Raw genomic sequence first — 24,355 nt, 5'->3', positions numbered from 1 at the left:
ATTTTCAGCTACTCCATTAAATGTAGATAAAATACTCTGAAAATGAGTGCTAACACACAACAGAAAATTATGGTCTCTTGGGTAATAAAAACAAAATACATCATAAAGGCAATGAACCAGAAATTGCAGAACACACTGATCTGAATTTCCTTTATTCTGCCAGGCTACCAACACAGAAGTAGTCTGTTAATTTTCTTGCTGAAAGAAAGTATATAAATTTTTGTGTTGACAAAGAATTTCAACACAATGCAAATACAGAAGGAAATGAAATTTAGAAAATGGGATCTGAAATCTAAAATTTCAGGACTTCAGGGGTGTCAGATGGTTTTTTAAAAGCATGGAATATCTTTAGGCTGTTTTTCCCATTTCCCTATCCTAAGTTGATTAAAACATAAAGTAGTTTTATAATTCAAATGCTTGGTTTTATTTATTTTGAAGATTTACTTTTTATAATTGTGATTCGTTTCATGGCTAAAGGTTCATGTAAGCTGTTAGGCAGCAGAGGTGTTGTGATTCTTTTATTTTTACATTGAAAGTAAGCAAATAAATAGATAAATTATGCAATTAAGTCTTAACCTGTTAGCCATTTATTATCATTATGAAATAGAAATGTTTCCTGATTCTATGAGTAAATCAAAACTGGGTTTGGTTTTGGGGAAATAGCAAAGTTGCCAAATTCTATACACTAAAGATAATTTAGGAGTGGAGCAAACACTTCTTTTGAATCTATGAATGTGTTCAGGCACCGTTATATAAAGAATTACAGTAAAACATGTTAAGGATGTTAATTGTGGTCAATAATAATAAAACCATGATAGCATTGTTGCAATTTACCTTGTCACTGGGAATTTTCTGTCAGTGTTAATTTGCTAAGAAACATATGCTCATTACCACAAAAATCAGTCCTTAGATTTTTATTACCTGACATTTACTTTTGCTTACAGGCTGTCTATCCATATGGACGACGAACTTCGACACATTGCACAGAATTCTCTTCAGGGTCTACTTGTTGACTTTGTTGACTGGCGAGAGGATGTACTCTTTGGTTTTACTAATTTCCTGCTACGTGAAGTGAATGATATGCATCACACCCTTCTTGACACTTCACTGAAGTTACTGCTACAGTTGCTCACACAATGGAAGCTTGTAATACACACTCCAGGAAAAGCTTCTGAACAGGCAAAAAACAGATCTTCAGAGGTATGAAATTAGAAGATTTGTGTCCTCGCATTTGTACTAATTGAAGACAGAAATTATGTTCCCTGGTGTTGCTGTGTTCTATGTGTTTTGTATTTACTCACCTGAGAAGAATTCACTATGTAATATTTTTTAAGGTAATTAGTTCAGCCCTCTTTTGAGGACAGCTATTTCCTTGTGTAAGACAGCAGATGTTATTGTTGTTGAGCAACATGAGAGAATGCATGTCAAACTGAAATAAGCATGTCAACAAAAGCATATAAAGTGAATTATTTGTATGAGGATGTTGCAGAAGGACATTTTCCCAGGACTGAAACACCAATAGTACTAGTAGGAATGCTGGGAAGAGTGAAGTGGATCTTCCTTTCCTGTCGCCATTTCATTTGGTTGATCCAAAAACATCAAATCCCCTGATTGTTTCTAACAGCCTGCTGTCTTCATGTGTTACTAACGTTCCTGGGAACTGAACAGCTTTGCTCTGCTCCTCCCATATGTGCTGTCCCACAGATACTTGCGTTATGAGAGATGATTTTTCAGGCTTCTTATCTTCTTACCCAATCACCTTGGAAATTGTTTCCTATGCACAAGCGTGATGTCTGCTTCATATTGCAGAGGACCCTCGTTAATAAGTAATAGTAGTTCTACAAAAACATAAAAAAGGCAAAGCCATTCATACTTTTCAGTAAATACTGTTGCACCTTACTTGTGGGGTGCTCTCTTTCGTAAGAGGTTCTAGAGACCACCTACCAGGATAAAGGGCTGCCTGATACAGGATCAAAGAAAGACCTGAGGATCCTGCTGTCTGTAGTAGAAGGATGAAGTCTTCACAGTCTGACTTACCCCTTCATTTTTTTAGGGGAGTATAGAACAAAACAGGTAGCTGAATTGCAAATTAGATGGAGAGGTCTGGCCATAGACTGGTTTTGTGGAATAGGGTAAGAAAAAGTGACAAAACTTGGTGGATTGAAGCAATGCTTTCTATCTCCTGCTTAGCATTTACATGGCCTCTGCATTTTGGTTCTTTACATGTCATAGTTCAGTTAAATATGTCTTGTAGATCGGGTTTTCAAACATGAACACTCATTTTTTTCCCCGTGCATTATTCTACAGTTGATACCAAATGGATCCAGCCACAGGATACAGTCTGAAAGAAGCCCCTATTCTAATGTCCTACATGCCGTTGAAGGATTTGCACTGGTTCTGCTGTGTAGTTTCCAGGTTGCCACACGTAAACTAGCTGTTTTAATCCTCAGAGAGATACGTGCTTTGTTCCTGGCACTTGGCCAGGCAGAGGTATGATTTTACTTTTCTGGAACTTTGAATTAGTATTTTCGAAAGATAAAGCTCAAAACTAATATTACCATTGCTTTTAACAGAATTGATGCAGTGCAGCAGGTATACACTTAGTTTATAAATGTTTTTATGAAAAACATTTGGTCTAAGCTTACCAGTTCTATTTGCCTTACCATTGCAAACCTTTCTGTGGTTTGCTAGACAATGTAACGTTAATAACATTTGCCCTGTACAAGAATTTGCTCAATTTGAATGGAAACATATCCAGCAACTTAATACTTTCCCTTGGCATGATGTGAACGTAAAAGATACTTTTTGCTGAATGGAGCATTTCTGTATCGTCAACATTATAAACTTTTATTGGAAATGAAGCTAATTTCTGTAATTCTGAAAAAAAGCACAGCATACAACACATAGAATATTATTCACATACATTTTCCTTGTATAGTAAAGTCCTCTAAGTCTTTTTTATGGGTATAGAAGTATTGAAACTCATATGTATCAATGGTCACAACTCAGTGAGCCATCTAAATGCCTAAGAACACAAATATGTGTGTTCATAGCAAAGGAATGCTTTAATAAACAGTAAGCTAATTTTTTTAGTCTTTTGATACCAGCTATCCAAAGTCATAGGGGATTTTCTGATACGCGTTTTTGTTCAGTAAACAGTGAACTATAATCACAAATTAATTTAATTTCAAACCACAGTCTGGACTTGGTTCTGAGATTAATATGAAAAAGACAAAATGCACCCATCATTACCAATGTATTTTTTAGCCATTTTAGATTCGTGACACAGTTTTTAGGTAGCTCTATTTCATGTACCAGAAAAAGAAGAAATGAAACAATCTGGTAAGGAAAACAGCTAACTTCTGCTCTCTCTGTTATGCAGGATGATGACAGGCCTATGATCGATGTCATGGATCAATTAAGTTCTTCTATTCTTGACAGTTTTATTCATGTGGCTGTTTCAGATTCAGTAAGTACTACTTTACTGTTACTGCTAGTGCTTACATAACACATGGGCATAACAAATACTAGACATGAAATACTAAAGATACAGCTGCTAGAAATTAAAGGACTCATACAGCTTTATGGATCCAGCCATCTACCCAAGTGTTCCAAGTCTCCACAACATCCCAAATGATCTGTTCCATGAAAAAAATAACGTTCTGTGGATATAGAAGATACTACATACAGGAAAAAAAATAATATATAACCAAAGTTACAATCAAAATTACCTAAATTTTGAACCTGTATCCTGCATCTCAAAGAACCATTGAGAACATCTTATTTCCATCACCACCTAATGCTTGGAGTGGTTGTAACTCGCTCACTGAATCACTCATCAGTCCTGATGTTCAGAAAGGAATAACCTTTAACTCTCACGCATGCTGAGAAGTGACCCTGTCTGTAAACCTAAGCATAAGCTTAAGTAATTCAAAGGTGAGGTGAATCTCTGCTTTTGCTCTGTCATGGGCCTAATGATCTAACATTAGAGGAAGTAGAGAAGCCACAAGCAATTCGGATGAGAAAGTATTGGCAGGAGAACTGATAGATCGGGCAACTTGTTTTGCATACTTAGAGATTAGTACATTTGTCCAAAGAGCAGAAACTTGGAGGCACTTTTCAGCCTGATGAAATTTAAAGCAACGATCATTCCTTACCGCATGACTGCTGTAACAGCAGCTTTCCCATGGTAGGAAGGGGTGAAATCAGGCCATTGTACAGCTGAAAACAGACAAGATGTAGGATCAAATGCTGATCGAGCAAGAGCTATTCTGACTCAGTAAGCCAGGAATTAGGAAATTCAGTTGAAACAACAGAATTTGTTTAGGGGTGTTGCAGTTTTTATTGGGTATAGGTTTGGATCTTGTGCTTTAGTTCTATGCAATAATAATATAGCAAAGCACACTTGTTGCCAGTGTACCTTGTTTCTGACAAGTACAGCAGGGACTGGTAATTTAGTGATTATTTTTGTAACAGTGGATGGAGGATGCAACTGTTATATCCTGTCTGAGGTCTGATAACTGAATAGTAAGATGCCAAAATACACATGTTTAAGGTTTCATTCCACAAAGTTGTTTTCCTGAGAAAATACTAACTTACACTACAGAAATGGCCTGTTGATATGATGAGAACCCTATTTGCCACTGAAGGAAGCAGGATTTAAAGTGGATTAAAACTGTTCAAGCTCCTGCTTCAGCCTCTTAATTCCCTACACACGTATTCAAATGCCCTGCAAGAATATTAATTAATAGCACTGGTATTTATCATACTGTCATAGCACGTAGGAGTCTTAATCATGGGCTAAGGCTCTGTCTGTCTGTTCGGATGATGAACATAAGGACAGTCTATACCTATTACAGACTGCAGCCTTATACAAGATACAGTGGGTGGGTGTAGGCAGCAAGGAGAATAGAAAGTAACAATGAGATGTTATTGGTCAGCATATGAGATAGTTGTAGAGCTTAAGGGCAAGTTTTTGTGCCCGTCATGGTAGATAGGAGCTTTAAGGAGGAACCAGAGGGGAAATAATGAGGTAGCTCTTATCAGCATTTGTAAAAAGCTCCTCCTGAGTGAAAGGGCAATGTGACAAGAAGCATAAAAGTATTGGTCTAAAAAATCCAACAGAAGATGGCCATGGAGCTGGAAAATAAAGACAAGCACTGAAGAGGAACATAGCATGAAATAAATTAATGTCACTGTGATTTACTTTTTTCTCTCCACAGACAACAATACCCTTAACACACAGTGTGGACTTGCAGTGGCTGGTGGAGTGGAATGCAGTCCTAGTAAACAGCCATTACGATGTAAAAAGTCCTTCCCATGTCTGGATATTTGCACAGTCTGTTAAAGACCCTTGGGTTCTCTGCCTCTTCAGTTTTCTTAGACAGGAGAACTTACCGAAACATTGCCCTACAGCTCTCAGCTATGCTTGGCCCTATGCTTTCACTAGGCTACAGCTGATAATGCCTCTTGTGGATCCAAAGTAAGTGGAAATCTGCATGGAGTTTCTTTTTTATGGATTTGTATGAGTTTACTACAAACTGTAATAGTCTCCAGTTTCAGTCTCAGTCTGTAAGACTTGCAGAGTTGCTATCCAACACTTGTCCTGTTCAATAGCAATGGATGGCTAAATAGCATATTTCATTCCCTTTTGATAAATGAATTCAATTCCTCCAAGATACTGAGGAATTAAGACTGGAAACTAATTTCAATAATTTAAATTAATTATATTAATCATTTTATTATATTTAAATGATAATTATAATGTTTTTGTTAATTAATTTATAATTAAATTTAATTTTTAAATTCTAGTATTCCTGTTAATGCAAAGAAAACAAGTACAGCAAGCAGTGGAGACAACTATGTCACTTTGTGGAGAAACTATCTTATTCTGTGTTTTGGAGTAGCAAAGCCCAGTATTATGAGCCCAGGGCACTTGCGTGCTTCAACACCAGAGATCATGGCTACCACTCCTGATGGAACAGTGAACTATGATAATAAGGTGATGTACCCTGCTTCAGGCAAATTATTCTGTATTTATTTAGAAAAGCCTTAAACTATATTGTTACGTGAAACAGTGGTGATGAAAGTATTTCAGCTGGGGGAATATTTTGTTATACACAAACAACTTAAGGCATGTAGTTAACAACTATAACATATGTTTAACATGAAGTGTCAATAAGTATTTGGCAAAAGCTATGGCATTTTCAAATTTTATTTTTTTTTTGCATTCTGGGTTATGTATATTCAAAGTATAGACATTCTGCATGTGATGTGTTTGAAGTTAACCTTAGCATGTCAACCCCTTTCTTTACTTGTAGAGTTTGTAGAGTTTCTTCAGTTTGTAGATTTTTAACATTATTAAGCAATAAGGCAGATTTCTGAATATACATTGTAGGCCTGCTGGACATGAAGGAATATTATATGAAATATAGTTTCAACTAGCAGAAGCCTGAGAGGAGCAGTAGTGAAATAATAAACTCTGATGATTATGATGTAGCCGGCATGCAGTTAGGCTGGTGTATTAATATTCGTAACAGTAAAATCATTTCAGCATGTTTTAAAACTACATATTGATTCTTGGACAATGCTATTTTGTAAAGAAAAAAATGTTTTTACTCAGTGTCGATGATGCTGACAATGAAATGTCAATGATTTCTTAATATATTTTAGGCTATTGGAACTCCATCTGTTGGAGTCTTACTAAAGCAACTAGTGCCTTTGATGAGACTTGAAAGCATAGAAATAACAGAATCACTTGTATTAGGATTTGGAAGAACAAATTCTCTTGTTTTCAGGTACTTACTCATTTATCATATTCTCAATTATTTGTTTCTAATTCAAATACATTACTTTTATTGTAATTTAAATATACTTGAATATTTGTTTACACTTCAGACATTAATTTTTATGTAATAAATTTAATACTGATGCTTGTTAGAGGAAACTAGATTTCATTAATGACCTTTTTTTTTTTAATTTAGGGAATTAGTAGAAGAACTTCACCCACTAATGAAAGAAGCCCTTGAAAGAAGACCAGAGGTTAGTTGAGGAAATTAAATGTACTAGTTTCTTTAAACTGCAAAATGAATTTTCAAGTAGTGGTTTTTTTTCTCCTTGAAAAACAAAGATCCTCTTTTGTACTAAGTAACAAGTAAATATCTGTGTGCCACAAGCATTTTAATAGCTGTTTATAAGATCATAATTTAAATAATTACATTAAAAGTTAGTTTATTTTTTTCAGTGATACAAAATGTACAATATAGAAATCCATTCTAAGGAAAAATTTCCAGTCAAATATGTAACCTCCTCATAGAGAAATCCACTTTCAGTATCTGAAAAAAAAATATAACACAAATGGGCTACAAGCGCATCTCACAGTGGTGGTCAGATGTGCTTTTATTTGCTTCAGAGGCAGAGTCATCTGTTTCAATTCTAGTTGTCTGTATTTGTTCATTGTGAACACAGCAGGTTAACTAGAGCAATTCATCAGCATTTTCACCTTCATTGTAGCATTTCCTTTGTTACAACAGAAAGCAGTGCCAGAAGGGATTCCAACAGATCATCCCATCCATCCAAGAGAGGATGAACTAGTCTTGTGTAATACCTGACAGATGTTGTTCAAACTAGTCTTAAAAACCTATGGTTCCTCACTAAGCAGTTTAGTCATAGGATGTGTATGCAGCTACAGAAGAAAGCCATGAGTAGAGCTGGAGTACTGGACCTGAGCTGCTGTTCTGTTCTATTTTCACAGCTCTGGAGGTTGCTCACTCCCAGGCACAAGCCCCACAAGGCACCAAGCCACTATACACAGTCTTCCAAACTACCCCAGCTGCTTTTGCTCTGCAATGCTTCTCATTCCCTTCCTCAGAGCCAGGTTACAAAAGCACTGCTCTGGCTACAGCACAGCCCTCGCGTTACAACACGCAGTCTGTGATAAGAAAGCAGTGCCTTGGGCCAGAGCAGCATTGCATGAGGCCTGCTGGGCAACGTGTGGACAGCCAGCCTTCTTGGGGTCTTCTGGAGCAATGTGAATATGAGGCCATCTGTGCCACTTGACTCTGGGGCCCCGAGCAGTCCTTGCCTCTGTTTACCAGCATAGACACAGCCATTGTGTCCATGCAGTTCTGCTGAGAAGTCTGCATGGCTGCATACAGAAAGCTCTGAGTTGTTACTGTCCTCTGCCTATGCTAGTTTATCTGGTTCTCCAGCAATTTCAAGTTGTGTATTCACTGCACTGTCTTCCACAGAAGTTTCAGTAAGGTTCCCTAATGGTGACCTGGTGTGTTGTCGCTGTCTGCCCAGTCATAGTTTTCCATGCGAAAGTCATGCAAAGAATGGTGAAGAGGAAGAACTTAAATCAACAGGCAGACAGAGGTTCTCAACTATGGCCAATGTAGCAATAAACAAACAAAAAAATCACTCTGCAGGAGCTTCATTCATGTTTTTACATAGACAATTCTTAATAATTCTGTGTCCAGCAAACATCTTCTACTGTTCCCTCTCTGTGCTGCTTTGCACCTCAATTTCTTTGTGTGCCTTCCATCCCTATGAAGTCATTGATTTAAAGGTCACCTGTTTTGATACTGGGCAGAAGTGGATTAATGTATGTGTTAGAGCAGCCACTTCCGTTTCTGCCTTTTGCACCCTTGAAGACAACTTGGACTTGCGTGGCCTTTTCTGAAAGCATACATATCCAGTCCACCCTCAGGAAAGGAAGCATGAGAACACAGATGCTTACAGTGTGCTCTGAGAGCAAATTTAGCGCATGGAAATGTCAGTAGAGATATGTGAGAAGAAGGAACCACAATATTAATTCACATACTGCTCCTGCTATGAAGAATTGGGCCGCCTTCCTGCAAGCAGTGCCACCCAGGAGTGATTGTACGGGTCAGGTAGCTACAGAGAACATGGCAGGCCTCCATGCGGGCAGGCAGGTATCCAACACACCAGAAATAACTTCCCTGAACTGACATATGCCATGACTAGAAAGAGAATTATCAAGACAGCCAAGAACTGCAGGGGAAAACCAATATGGACATTACACAAGATCCCCCGTGGAGGGACTGGCACAGAGCTTGCCGTGGTGCAGTGTTACAGCATCAGCTCTGATGGTAGTACAGGAGAGAGCTGTGCTTGTTCAATATTACATTACCCAAAAAAAATGTTTTTTTTTCTCTGCATGTGCTTCCTGGAACCTTTGAGGTATAAAGAGAACAAACCAGGGCTGTAAGTAGGACAAATCAAATGGCATAATGATTTGATTAAAAAATTGGCTAAATTGCTGCAGTCTGGGACAGAGTACCGGGGAAAGTGTTGCTTTTCCTATCCCAAGCATCTACTACTGGCCATTGACAGGGCATTAGTACAAGATGAGATAAACCTTTGATCTGATTCAGTACTGTAATTCTTACATTCTGAAGAGGAAAACATAAGCTTTCTCTGAGCTTTTCTTGTCCTGGCAGCAAATTTCTTTGAGTGCAATTGCAGCTTCTTGACCTCTCATATTTTTGCTTAGTGGCGATGCAAGATACAAAGAAACAAGTCATTTTAGCCCTTCAGCAAAGAGCAGTCCTTGTTGCATTCACATCTTTCAGGGCAAGATAGATGACAGAAAAGACAGTTTCTAGAAGATAATGAGATACAATGAACCAGTTAACAACAGTGCAGTCCTGTTCTACTGGAAGAGTATGTTAACTGTGTGTACAGCTATTGCAGTCAAAACATCCAGGAGCAGTGTACTAGAGTGGTGTCTACAAGGAGCTGGCTTGATTATGGTTGATAATGTAGCTTCAGCATTACCAAGTTCAAGTGTAGTTAACCACTAAAATATTTTCTAAAGGTCTGGATATCTGTTAACCGCTTTACAATGCTTCTGGTGCCCAGAGTAGATGGTGTAAAACTAACATGAATATCCCTACTACCTGAAGATAGCACAGAAACCTTGAATATTAAATAATTTTTATCCAACGTTTCATTTCCATGCTTTCAGTGAGGACTAAGGTAGCTGCTAGCAATTTGTCTAAGGACAGCTGGGCAAATTTGGTCATATTTATTTCTGTGTTGATATATAAGTACGCTGTTATTATGAAATACGCAAGCAATCAAGATCTGTCATGAAAAATATGCTTGAACTGGAATTTTTAAATATCCACTGTACAGACATTTTTGAGGTTACTAGTTCTTAATTTATGCATCTATGCATATAAAAATGGTTGTATTTTTTAAAATTTCAAGAACAAGAAACGTCGAGAACGCCGAGATCTACTAAGACTACAGTTACTGCGAATTTTTGAACTACTTGCTGATGCTGGTGTCATAAGTGACAGGTAGGACCACTTTATCATAAATACTGCTCTTTACGTGAAATAATTTTCAGTGTTTACAATACTATGTCACTGTTATTTGAAGAATTGTGCAATACATATGGAGGGATGCTTGTGTATTTCTTCAGAAAGCTATAGTATAACTGCACTGTTTTTATTTTAATGTACAACTTTGCTTTATGCTAGTACAAATGGAGCCTTAGAAAGAGATACATTAGCCCTTGGAGCCTTGTTCCTAGAGTATGTTGATCTGACTCGCATGCTTCTGGAGGCTGAAAATGATAAAGAAGTCGAAATCCTTAAGGACATGAGAGCGCATTTCAGTGCAATGATTGCCAACTTGATTCAGTGTGTTCCAGGTACGGTGCTGAATTGTCTCAATATGTTATGAAATTGCATTTAATGTATTTATTGGAAAAGTCATTTATTTTTTCTTCTTTTCTGTTTGTTAGTGTTTGTGAATATTGAAAATGTAAAGGGAAATGTAGACAAAAGAGTTCTGAGGTCTGTTGAGTGTCAGATCAAAAATCCTGTTGAGGCTTGTAGTAGTCACATATAAGAACCTTCTTTTTAAAAGCCCAGATAAGAAATTGTCTGTAACCGTCTGGGGCTCCAGGTTTCTATGACATAAGACTTTATCTGTCTCCATTTGACTTTATTGCCAGACTCTTCATAAAGTCAGACAGGACTTGCAGCTTGCAGGTGCAGAAAATGTACAGTATCAAATGTTAAGGAAAACCTGCCCAAGGTGTGGAGACTGTATACTGTTATCTAACTACAGTTGCATATCATAGATTTCTGATGGATTTCATGCTTTTCATTTCATGCAAGATTCAGTTCAGAAATGTAAAGTAATTCCATTAGCAAAAAATACAAGAAAAAGCCTGCTTTAAAGACCCCCATGGAATTGCTGGAAGATAAAGTCTAGAGCTTACTCAGTCAATGTATATCTACCATCTCATATATCATATATGACAAGACATAACAGCGTTTGTCACAACAAATACGAAGGAATGAAGGAATTCAAAAGAGTACTAATGTACATTCCAAGTATGCAAATTTTGTCAAAGCTGTGTACTTGTCTCCAGAGATAATATTCATAAAAATATACATTAGTTGGACAAGATAAGGAAAAGATGGCATTCCTGATGTTAAGTTAAAAAGTTGTCTTGAACTGGGTCATGTCAAGTTCTTAGCTGCTGTTAACAAATGAAATAGTGAATTTCTTTCCTTTATTCATTTTGTGAATGATGCTTATTAAAAATGCAGAATTTCTCTGGTAGTTACTTTGCCATTAATATTTGCAAAGGCCTTCCTCTCTGCATTTATTCTCACATTCTACAAGGCACATAACAAAACAAAGGACTGCATGTTTTATGAATTTTACACAATGAAACAGTGATGCTGTATGTTTTGAGAGAATACAACAGTAACTGATGAATTCCAATAATTCAGTATGTAATTATGTGAAGAGATATATTTTCTGCTAATATGACAGTTTTAAAATACAACAATAGCTACTGGAGCCATAACATTTAACTGCTAGCAAACAAATGTTTATTGTGTCAACATCTATCATCTTTAGTCATTGCTCATATTGATTTGCTTTAGTATTGTCTAAATAGACTTTGTAGGCTTCCAGCAAAGTTTCTAGGTGAAAAATAATTAACTGGTAGCAGTTTACCATTCTCTTTAATACACATAATTCTACCTCTTCCATCATGTTTTGCTTAGGGCTTAAAGCTATTGTTTTAAACATTTATCTGTTTTGTTTTGTTTTGTTTTGTTTTCCCTAAATGGTTAAACTTAAATAATTTAGCTGTTCGGGAAGCATACCTGAACATATGTCATAAATAAACTGATACCAAGTTTATTTTATTTCTTGTCCCCACGTATTGCTGTGTTAGAATAAGACATATATATTGTTTGGGCTTGCATTTAAACGGTTGGAAAAAACAAGCAAATAGTTGCCACTAAAAGGATGCAAGAGGGATTGAAAAGCCTGCTTTTATAATTAGTTTATTGCGGTTTCTAAAGTCAGATATAAATGTTTGTATAAATACATGTAAATTCAGAATTGAAGGTTCTTAGAAATAGGATGTATCTTAATCACTGTTATATTTTAAGATGGAACTTAGATATTTTGGAGTGAGTATGTACTGAACATTAGAGAAAAACTCCCTGATCATAGAAATTTGAAGTTCTCATTATCATCTCTGCCACATGAATGTTATTTTAACAATAATAAATCACAATTATTTCTATTTCTATTCACTTAGTTCACCACAGGAGATTTCTTTTCCCTCAGCAGAGCTTGAGGCATCACCTATTCATCTTGTTCAGCCAGTGGGCAGGACCTTTCAGTATTATGTTCACACCCTTGGACCGTTATAGTGACAGAAATCATCAGATTACAAGATACCAGTATTGTGCATTAAAGGTACTAAAATTTCACTGACAGAATCCATAATAGCAATTTTCCAATGAAAATACAAGGAACTGTGGGGTTTATTTCGTTTTATTTCACAGTAATTTGAATTGTCATGCTTGATGCAAATGTGTATATTAGTATGTGTATGTCCTAGAATATAACAGTATCAACCCCTGCAGTTATGCGTTGTTTGCTTTGCAGACACTTTTCAAAGCTAATTATTTTGAAAACCAGAATGCATTTTAAAATGTTCTTTAAGTGTTCATTAACAGATTGTTAGATTCAGTGAGAAGATATTAGGGTCTGAAATTAAATACAGTATCAGTTCAGTATCACATGTACATTTCCGGACTGTCTCCCACGCTTGCCTGGAGACATGCTCAGTAATACTAAAATACTTTTGCAGCAAAAACAGTTGCAACTCCCCTACTTAAGTAAGATGGGAAATTAATAGCCTATGTATTTATGTAACTTGCATCACTTTGTGTGTATTGATTGTTTTGTAGCTTGATTTATGAGGAATGGGTAAAATGACAAAATGTATTTTGAAGAATGGGGAACCCGAACTGTCAGATTCCTTTCAAAATGCTTAACCTCAGCATTATCTTGAAATCCAGTAACATCTACAGCAACATAATTACCAAATTCTATCAAGATCAACTGTGTCCACTTTCATCATACTTCCCTCAAAACCAAAAACAATTTACAACCTTGTTAGCCTGGATTTGGGCTTAAATCGTTCTGAAAGGTTCACTCATGTTATTTTTCTGTGTAATCAAAGTTCCTTGTTCCTTTAGGCCATGTCAGCAGTGCTCTGCTGTGGACCAGTATTTGACAATGTTGGTCTTTCCCCTGACGGATATCTGTACAAATGGCTTGATAACATTCTGGCTTGTCAAGATTTACGTGTAAGTACTCACCAAAATGCAACACTGGTGAATAATTTTAATCTCTGTACTGGCGGAGTAAAGAGTTTGTGACTGTAAGAACTATGATTGTATACATTCTATTTTGAGCAGTTAACAATAGTTTTATGTAAATTCCTAACACAAAAGTGGAATTAATTTTAAAAGTAGTTTAACAGTAAAAAATATTATTTCTGAGCATATAAAATATGTAAATAGTAATTTGCCTTATGGCTCAATGCTGCTTTCAGCAGAAACTTAAGCTTTTCATCTGCTGATAAAGAAAAGTTAAAAATGGCATGAGCTCAAAATATTTGTATTTCTATTTAGAGTACTTCCACCCACCTGCTTCAAGTTTCTGTGGAATAAGAATGCAAAATCCCTTCCTGCTCAGTGACATAGATACGGGTGAAACATATTTGAGTGAAAGTGAGTGGGTCAGACTTCCAAAGAAGTCAGGAACATAAATGATTCAGGAGAGGAAAGAGATCTTACTTCATTTTATTTTATTAAGAACACGATAGATTATTCTTGCCATTGTCTTGCCATTTATGTGAAGATGGGTTTCTCTGTTGCCTTGTAACTACCCAGTAATATTCCTATATTTATAGCTGATTGGACTATTTGTTTGAATAAGACTAGAAAGAAGGAGTAGATTGGTGGCATATTAAGTGGAGAGAGAGTACTAATCTTTCCCTTTGTGGTGCCTTGGGCTTTGATCTACTGAAGGAACACAAAGGCACAGCCCTTTCCTTAGCCACGGTGCATTTGTAGCAGTGGTGGTCTCTGAATTAAGGTGCTACTACGTCTGTAGAGAGAGATAATATCTCTGTTAGATCAGTTGATATAGTTGGATTAAGCAGACAAGTCTTCATACCCACAGGCTTGTAAAAGATACTGTTTTTCTTTGCCTGCCTTGCTTCTGTGTTAGTCAAAGGCAGGATAAACTTGGAAATGTGTCACTTCAAGGAAGACACTTAAAGAAGGAAATAAACATTTAACAAATCAGTTAACTAATACATGTGGAAGTTGTCCAAAAACACCTATCAGATGTGTATTAGCTATTCCATAGATTCTGCTATTTTCCATGCTTCATTTTGGAAACCTCCTTTGAAAGTGTATTGTGAAAGTGTGTGTTTTGCATTTATATTCTCAGGTTCATCAGCTTGGATGTGAAGTAGTAGTCCTATTGCTGGAATTGAATCCTGATCAAATCAATCTCTTCAACTGGGCTATAGATCGATGTTATACTGGATCCTACCAGCTTGCTTCTGGATGTTTCAAAGCAATTGCAACTGTGTGTGGAAGCAGGTATTAATTAATTTGTAATTAGGTGTATGTAATACATTATAGCAGATCTATAAAAGCAGGTTTGCTTTTTCTCAAACAGTTATATCTGGGTATATGCTGTATATTTCCACTCTTTGCTGATATAAACAGATTTAACTATCCCCAAACTGAAAAGTAATGTTTTCACTGCTAAACCTATTTCATTTTGGTTGTTCTTCTGGTTTGTCTGGCATGAAGGATGAAGAAGAAAAACAATAGTTTAAGTGAAGCGATATGGGAAAAATGGGCAAAATGACAAACTATATTTTGAAGAATGCGGAAACTGGGCTAGAATATTCCTGCCCAAATGCATAAACTCATGCACGGCCAACTGGCATGCTCTTCTTGAACATACACTGAAGTAGTCACCTGCAAACTTTGCTACTCATAGAGAAAAGGGACTGAGTATGAGTGTTGGCATAGCCATGCAGGCAGATTATCAGATGATAGAAAGAATCACTTCTAGAATGGCAGTGATCAGATGTGCGTACAGCCACATCAGCTGCCTATACATTTTAAAATGTAAATAAAATAGAACGTTCAGCTCATGATATGAAGAATTGTTATCCACATCTTTACATTATATCATCTCAGACAACCCTTGGAGACTGTATTGCTTTACATTCATGATTCTGAAAACAAAGTTATGTCCCTTTTAGAAGATGCTGCTATTACATGCATATTTGAAACCTGTGGCATTTTAATGCTATTTCCTTCAGGAAGATACAGAACAAATACAACATTTTATTTTGCAGCATAAACCTGTTTTCAATAGATTTGGCATGGCTTTTCATTCATTTACTTTATAAAAAGAAAAATGTTCTAAATGTTACTAGTTTAAAACAAACAAAAAAAACTTTGTTCTTTTTCTGACTTGCTTTGATTGGAGTACCTGTTCCTTTTCTGTGCTCTGATATCACTGCTGCTAAATGCAAAGCAAATAATCTACATGAAGCCACAAATAGAAAATTCTGCTTTTGTGTCAGGCCTTCATAAAATCTTTTTTTTTTTTTTTTTTCAAGACCTTCCCCAAAAAATTATAAAGGAATTTAATAGCAGTTAAAAAAAATAAGTTAGTTTGAATCTAATTAGCATCTGATTAATCTGAAAAATTTAGTCTTGTCAAAAATAATTTGGCAAGATGTATGGTCAGCATAGTTCAACAGAGAAATATGTGGGATATAGCAAATCAAAACAAGTCAAGTATTTTAGAATTTATTTTATCTGTAAAACATTTTGTTCTCACAGGAACAACTAGATTGTGTTATAGTGAGATTTCAAAAATATGGATGGAATTTTATGTTTGAAAATTCAGTTATTTTAAGGTTTTTTTAATGCTTAACAAATACATAAATATATCATTTCTTCAGCCTTTTTTTCTTCAAATTGCGTTACCACTGCCACTATGTCCCAAAAATTAATCACTCCTATGCCTACAGAAAAAAAAATGAGAGTGATCTGCATGATTTTCTTTGAAGGGAAAGTCTTGATTTCTAACAAGTTGAGGACTTTTATTATTATACGAAACCTTATCACAGTATTTCATCTATCATCTATGAATAAGTATAGAAATACCATTATCTAGAGTACTTGTAAAATGAGCAGTAATTTATCTCACTGTTGATGTCTGTCTTTCTGCAAAGAATAAACAATCGGTGCCTTTCAGTTTATGGTTCTCCCATATATTACATCTGTCATTACTTCTATACATAATATGTTGTGGAATTGCACCACTCATGTAGCTGTAGATTGGTATAATGGAACAATTATAAATGTATATTCTGTAGGTTTTTTGTTACTTTTTCGAGAGGTATCTGCAGGTATTTTACATGCTTTCAAACGCCTTAGAAGCACAGGACAACAATTTTAAAATGTGCCATAAGCACCTGAGGTAGATGAGTAAACAATAAAAGATACCTATGTAAAATAAAAGTTTTACCTGAAGGCACAACTGCAGTATCTCCACTTTTCTATTTTAAGACAAAGCATAATTATCAACGCTTTATATTTGATTTTATGTACATTAATTTATGTCTCTTAAGAAAAAGGAATGAATCCATTTAACTGCAGAGAAACCGCTGAATGTTTGGTTTCTTGAAAACATTATTACTTATTGAGATGCCTTGAGAGGATTTAATACTCCCAAAGTAGTTCCACAAATTTGTAAATATTGATTAGATCTCTTCGTATATTTTTTTCATCTGAAGGAAGTCTCCACCAAACCAAAATTTTTCTAGTATATTTTAGCTAGCTATTTTACTATTTTTTCAGTAGGTAAGGTTTTTTCAAATTTCGATCCATGTATGCCTGACTTTACATTTTACTTGAATCCTTTTTAACTCTGTTTTTAAATTCTATTTTAGATTGTTTAATACATACATTTTAGCTAGCTATTTGGTGGAGTTTGCAAGAGGATTCCCTAACTTCTTTTTTGTTATTGTTTTTTAAACTTAGTGGAAGGATAAAGAGACAGCTGCAGAGCAGTATACATTGCAGCTACTATTTGAAATTGCCAAGAATGTCCCATGCCATGCATGTATTGGCCATACTATTTAACACTAAAATGTGTTAGACATTCTGCAGTCATCCAGGAGCACAATAACACACATCTAGGTAGAGAAATTAAAGGTTCACAACTCAATCAGATGCATTTACAGAAAATCGTGGAAAAGCAGAAAATTATTTATTGAAAAAACAAATGATGTTATATGAGAATTTCTTTTCGAGCAGTATTCTCAAGTTAATATTTTAATATATTTTCCCATGCATTAAATGTTGACTGTACAGGTAGTAGACTTTCTGAGGCAGTCTTTTTGTTTACTCCTTGAAAACAATTTAGGTAGAATTTCTAACACATGAATGTGCATTTTGGAAATAGTGTCTTTTTTCCAAAAGGACTGTTCTAATTGCAGCTTGCTTTAACAGGTAGCTCATCCCTGGAAATTTTTGCGCTACCCATCTTCTCTCATGGGTGTTGGCCTGTTCTATAAACAGTTTATATTATAAATTAAAGTGAATTGACAGTTATAGGCACAGGTATTGCATTTCTCACTGTGGGTAACTCAGTGCATTCCTAAGCATTAGTCTAAGGTAATTATAAATAATCCCTTCTTTCTTCTAGTTCACCAGATGGCCCTTTGATCAAGCAGCATGTATTCATAAGAGCTCCCTTTCCCATATTCTGGTAGTAGAACAGAGAAAAGAAAGATGACATTCTCTTTAGACCATATTACACACTAAATCAGAGTGAATATAATCTGCATTCCTCATCAACGTTCACAAAAATATGCTGTTTATTTTTCTAGGAACTATCCTTTTGATATAGTGACGCTCTTAAACTTGGTGCTGTTCAAGGCATCTGACACCAACAGAGAGATTTATGAAATTTCCATGCAACTTATGCAGGCACGTATCGGCTACTATTTTTTTTCTTTTTTTTTGCCAAATAACTAAATGCATGTACCCTCCTATCTTCTCAGGGGTCAGGGTGGGGGGTCGGGAGGGGTTGTGCGAACTTCTTATAAAGTACTGTTTATTGGCATTTTAGCTATTTTAGTTTTGTTTTGAAAATAAACAATTAGTTTTGTCTTGGGAACAGTTACATAAAAGTTAATGGGAAAAGATACGGTGTCTTTCAAATGTGGAGCATATAGATCACTCTCAGATATCTAAACTTAAAAGTCTGACATTTTCTGAATTATTGAATCTTACTGTCTCATTACATGGTTTGTTTTTGTCTCTTTCGTAGATTCTTGAATCAAAGCTTTTTGTTTATTCGAAAAAGGTAGCTGAGCAAAGACCAGGCAGTATCTTGTATGGTACACACGGTCCATTGCCACCCCTTTACAGTGTCTCACTTGCCCTTCTTTCATATGAACTAGCAAGGATGTATCCTGAACTTACCCTTCCACTTTTTTCAGGTACATGTAGCTGTTTGACTTATCTGCTTTACAGTTTTGTAAGAACGGTACGCTACTAAGGTATTTCCAGCTGTGAACAGCAATTGTGTTTATAGATGTAGGTTGACCTCATTTTATTCTGGTTCAGGTGAAATCAGATTTAGCAATGCAATATATATTTCCTAGCAGTACTCATATAAAGTACAGGATAGCTATTTAAACACCTCAGCTGGGGGTTCTGTGCCATTTGTGTCCTCTTAGAGTAACCTTGAGATTACAAGGGCTCCAGATAGGTTAAAGTGACATTGGAAGATTCTTCTGTAATGGGTTCTTCTGTTAAGCACAGTGATACTTCTCATAGATATATCTGTATAGATGGTAGCTGTGAGGACAGAATTCTTCATTTTATATAAACATGACTTTAACTTTGGGAAGATTGTACGCGTCCAGTTACCATTTACCAAATATTCAAATCATTCTGAAAGAGTGATCTCCACCTTCAGTTATTTGCCACATCTACGTGTCATGAGCATCATTTTAATTTTATCAGAAATACATTTTGCCAGATTAATGAAAAAAAAGAATCATGCCTGCAGGAGCACCATTCAGAATATGACCACTCTGAGACCACTCCTGGGAACAACTACATTTTGAGACCTGTCTGCCGGTTTTAATCCACCTAGTGTGTTGCTCTAGATTTTAAATACCAGAATGCAATGTCTGTAATCATGGGAATTCTTACTGGATCTTAAGATTGCTTTGTGTTGTTTTTACTCAGTCTGCAGTGGCTGGAGGAAGGGTAAATGAGTAACACATCATCTGCCTCTTAGTGCGCAAGATGCCATGAATTATAAATTAACAGGAGTAAGGAAATTCTGGTGGCTTGTCTATCTTACAAAAGCAAATGTTGGTCATTAGTACTGTTATCTATTTATGTTGATGTAGTGGCTATGTCATTTAACAGAACTCACATAAATAGCGCACATCACAGCCCCTTCCTATCTATCTAGAATCATAAGGAGAGAGAATAGTTTATGTCTTGAGGATTTTTAAAAACCAGGCAGTGAGGAAGGAAAGGAAATGTTAACTGTACTAATTTTACAATAGAATTCTAGTAAAGAGAGCTGATGTGGTTCATCTTGGCAGGAAGTCTGCCTCTGTGTTTCTTATTGCAGATTTCCCAAATCCCTCTGCCTTACAATTCTGGTTCTGTAAGCTTTGTGTGGCACTGTATTTATATAGCATTCTTAGAGTGCCAGCCACCTATGAATTTTGTAGGCCTCCCCACAGGAAATAAAACTCCTTTTACCTCCAATATGTTTTTGTAAACTTACTGTAATCAGTGCCTTCAGATTTAAACTATAGTTTAGACATACAGAGGCTGATGAAACACTTGTCATTACACAGAACACTTTTGTATGTTTTCTATAATGCTCCAAAAGCTCTTGATATTCTAGAATAGCAGCCAGTACCTGAACTATCCTTTTGCCTCTTTACTGATATTCATTTCACTTAATACATAATATGGCATTGTAACAGCAGGTGATTTTCTGTTTCTAAGCCCAAACAATGTTAATTATTTTAGACAAGACCTGACCAATTTCTTGCTACTATTGAACATTAAATTAAAGTTTCTCTTCATGAAGAACATGCTTTTGTATGTTTCTTGTTTGCAAGGTGTAAACCATCAGGTAGTTTAACACGTCAGAAATCTGATTTGAACAGTGTATTTAATTAGTTTCCTTTATAAATTAACATGTAGTCTTTTTAACTTTTACTGTCTTAGAGGTAAGCCAGCGATTTCCGACAACACATCCAAATGGAAGACAGATTATGCTTACCTATCTCCTACCATGGCTTCACAATATTGAACTTGTAGACAACAGACTGCTCCTCCCTGGTTCAAGCCCTACCACTCCAGAAGATGAACTAAAGGACAAGGATGGGGAAATTGCAGTCACAAGTGGACTAAAAGGCAATGGCTGGGGCTCTCCTGAAGCAACCTCACTGGTTCTTAATAATCTCATGTATATGACAGCCAAGGTAAAAAAAATAAAAATAAATTCAAACTTAAGTTTTGTAAGCAAAACATACTTGGGTTTATGCCCTCTGATGCCAGAAATTTTGCACTGGAACAGTCTGTACTAATCATACACAAACTTCTTTTGGGAGGTTCACATTTTCTTTAAGGACAGTGCTAAGACTCTTTCAAAGCATGAACAGAAGTTGGAGAGGAACTAAGTTAGTTCACTCCTGCATTACCTACCAGGTTAATGTCCGAGGCAGCAGATGAAAGTTTATTCTGGGATGAGACTGAGCACCTGGAATTTTCCTGATGAAACTTTGTATTTTCTAAGAAATGCTTAAACATTCTTTAAGCCGGAGAGGCAGAGAAAAGACAAAATGACTATAAATTTCTAAAGTGTTTGCTTAAGCATTTTCTTGTGAAAGGGAAAGTATTTTACATCCTAGGTCATGGTAAAAGACCAGGGATTCCGTAAAGGGCAAAAGGATGGTGTTCCCATTAACCACATCCTGCAAAAGAGAGGAAAGCTGCTGCTTTCCAATGTGGAAGACACGAGCTGTTTAGTTCTTCATTCTGCTAGGACTTACGTAGGACAGAGGTACCAAATTGCTCAATACCATGAAGACTGAAACAGTTAGGTGCAGATATGCAGAAGCAGAACTTGAGTTGCTAGAACAACTGTAAAGCTGAAACCCAATGAAGTGCTGGATCACCTTTTGAACTTACATTCCTGCAAAACATTTCTTGCAATTTAAGTCCTTTTGTGGAACTGAACCTAAATACTTTTGCATACAATTTATGTTCCAAAGTCTGTCAGATGGCCATTAAAAATACTGTTCTGACACTTGTTGCACCCTTTTACTGTTCATTTTGCATGAGAAAATGCTCTAAAAGGATATGCCTTCAGTTTGGAAGTTTGCATATTTATATTCTGTATACATTTCAAGAAATGTGTGCCTATGATCCTTTACAGTATGGAGATGAAATTCCTGGACCAGAGATGGAAAATGTCTGGAACGCTTTGGCCAACAATGAAAAATGGAGTAACAACCTTAGGATAACACTGCAGTTTCTCATTAGCTTGTGTGGTGTTAGCAGCGATACCATCCTTTTACCTTATGTAAGTGTTTGCACTTTATTCACTATTGGTTGAATGGGTTTTAATGAAGAAAACAGCTGTCACCTGTAGAAAACACTTTTCTGTTTCAGGACTAAGAAATACATGTGTATTCCTAACCACAATGTACAAATTAAATCAGGGGAATAAACGAGCCAAGAAAATGAGAAATCAAGAAAGGAAATGAGTAGTGAGAACCTCTGCCAGTACAGCACACCTCATTTCAAGCAAGAAATTTTCCTTGCAAGCAAAGACTATCTTTGCTTGTCTGTGTGAGGGACCAGTAACAGGAACTGAGCATAAGTTGCCAAACTTAATGAAAAAAAAAATAGATTTTTTTTTTGTCTCAAAGTTGCGTAAAAATATGCATTTTTACATGCATATTTAAAATTATATTACAAGACAGAATAGCTGTCCAGAGGTTAAATACCTTACATGAAAAATAAAGAGAAGTAAAAATGCTAAAAGCTTGTAATTTTTCTCAGTAGGAAATTAATTTACACCTCTACTAGTTACATTTTGGAAATCATTGAAACAATTAAGTTATATGATAAATTGAACGTAGCAGACAAATGTTATTAATATTCGTCTGTTGCAAAGATTTAGGTGTTCCTTCAGAAAAATGTGCAATTTTAAGAAGAAAGTGCAATCTCCTCCTTTAGGTGAATAAAGCTTCCTGGCGGACATCTCCAGAGGAGCAGCATCCCTAACCTTTATAAGCTCTTTACCACATCAGCTTTTGCCTTTGCATGCATGTCATGAGTTACATAACTGTTCCTGCAATGTGCAAGTCAAACTGTGCGGGATACTGTTATTATTCAAGTTAAAATAAAATCAGGGTTGCCTGAGAAAAGCAAGATAGTCCCATTCCCATGTGCCTTACTGCTCAGTTGCTGTGAGTAAGGGAATCTAAATTTAGTAAATTTTCCAGCACAATTGCAAGATGCTGTTTTATTAGTTTGTCTCCTGTTGATTTCCATGAAAGAAATTATAAATGAATATTAATGTGATTAAACATCTAAAAAGCCTTATAAATATGCTTTGTTTACAGTTACTTAAATTACACTTTTCTTCAAGTGTTTATGCTGACTGCTAAGAATAATAGAACAAAGGAAATATGGAAGACTATAAAAAAATTCATGATGTTGTTTTTGCATACTAGACATCCTGTTGGTTTCCATTTATTTGCAGGGTCTACTGCTCCATTTTATCGTTCAGTACATGTATATGCAAAGGCAGTGGTGCTTAGCTAAGTAAGAGGAATGATTTTAAAGTGGAATTGCTGTAAGAACAAGCTCACAGTTTATATGAGAAGAAGATATAGGTTTAGATCCTAAATGTCTTGAGGGTAATGAAGATCTTTCCATCAACTGTGAGCTTTCAACACATCCTTTTCCCAAAACTGTTGCTTTCCTCTAGCTGTGAGCAGTCAACCCAACTCTCCTAACTATTCATAGCACTTCTCCTTCTCCAAAGTCTCTCCAAACCCCTTTATATCAAAGCCTTGGCCCTCACAGGCCTGTCTTCCTCCAGGACAGGACAGTCCTCCTGCTCAGCACCTACTGTCTTGCCTGTGGGACTTTTCTGCTATTCCTTCCAGGCTTCTGGCTGCTGTTAACAAGACCATCAGGTGATGGCAGCTGACAATGTTCCTGTGTTTTCTTCCACACCGTTAGTCTTCATTTTATAACGTTGATTTAAAAGGCTGATTCTCAGATTTTGCAAAATCTGAACAAGTCTTCTGCAGGAACTTACAGCCTGACTGTGCTTGTGAGTCGCCCTTTAATTGTAGCTTTGTCTTGAGTAGGAAAATACACCAGGCTTATCACACGCATCTGCTCAGTGTTTTGATAATGCCCTGGAGTTTACAGATAAGGAATCATACTTGACTTTGTTAACTATACAAGACTGCTGATACCATAAACATGTATCTCCAATTAGCATGTAGATAACATATACACTTTAGCAAATAAAGATAATTCAAACAGTTTATCAGCACTGTTCCAGCTCACCTGGGCTCAAAAGACCATGCAGTTGCACGATTGCCAGTTTACTCAGCTCTTCGTGGATCCCTCTGTGCCTAAGGCAGTCACCAGCTGCTTCATGCCTTCAGCCATCTGTTCTGCTTATGTGGGCCCAAGCCAAAAGAATGCCTTCACTCCTTTCCTTTTTTTTTTTTTTTTTTCTTTTCCAAGCAGCTAAATTCTTTGTTTCATCTTTTATACCTGCATTTTCTTTAAGCACATTTTTTTTCCCAGAGCCCCAGTGTAAATTGCTCAGCAGTTCTTTCTTTCACATGTGTATTGAAAGACTCCTTAAAATA

General features: G+C 36.2%; 1 protein-coding gene across 11 annotated transcripts in view; it reads left to right on the top strand.

Annotated features, from left to right (window-relative positions):
• The window catches only part of FRY (FRY microtubule binding protein), a 232,797-nt gene that overhangs the window by 147,270 nt on the left and 61,172 nt on the right, over positions 1 to 24,355 (top strand). For all 11 annotated transcript variants that reach the window (XM_032207218.1, XM_032207230.1, XM_032207224.1 and 8 more), the window contains 16 exons: positions 945 to 1,200; positions 2,308 to 2,490; positions 3,383 to 3,469; positions 5,223 to 5,482; positions 5,812 to 6,001; positions 6,673 to 6,797; positions 6,984 to 7,041; positions 10,237 to 10,328; positions 10,512 to 10,684; positions 12,605 to 12,765; positions 13,554 to 13,664; positions 14,818 to 14,972; positions 18,296 to 18,395; positions 18,739 to 18,910; positions 20,676 to 20,932; positions 21,889 to 22,035. In XM_032207218.1, coding sequence (XP_032063109.1) covers positions 945 to 1,200; positions 2,308 to 2,490; positions 3,383 to 3,469; positions 5,223 to 5,482; positions 5,812 to 6,001; positions 6,673 to 6,797; positions 6,984 to 7,041; positions 10,237 to 10,328; positions 10,512 to 10,684; positions 12,605 to 12,765; positions 13,554 to 13,664; positions 14,818 to 14,972; positions 18,296 to 18,395; positions 18,739 to 18,910; positions 20,676 to 20,932; positions 21,889 to 22,035 — 2,527 coding nt within the window. The remainder of the gene's footprint in view (positions 1 to 944; positions 1,201 to 2,307; positions 2,491 to 3,382; positions 3,470 to 5,222; positions 5,483 to 5,811; positions 6,002 to 6,672; positions 6,798 to 6,983; positions 7,042 to 10,236; positions 10,329 to 10,511; positions 10,685 to 12,604; positions 12,766 to 13,553; positions 13,665 to 14,817; positions 14,973 to 18,295; positions 18,396 to 18,738; positions 18,911 to 20,675; positions 20,933 to 21,888; positions 22,036 to 24,355) is intronic.

Source organism: Aythya fuligula, chromosome 1 (assembly GCF_009819795.1).
Source record: "Aythya fuligula isolate bAytFul2 chromosome 1, bAytFul2.pri, whole genome shotgun sequence".
Lineage (NCBI taxonomy): Eukaryota > Metazoa > Chordata > Aves > Anseriformes > Anatidae > Aythya > Aythya fuligula.
Note: the sequence above shows the minus strand (reverse complement) of the source record. Positions and strands in the feature narration are given on the sequence as shown.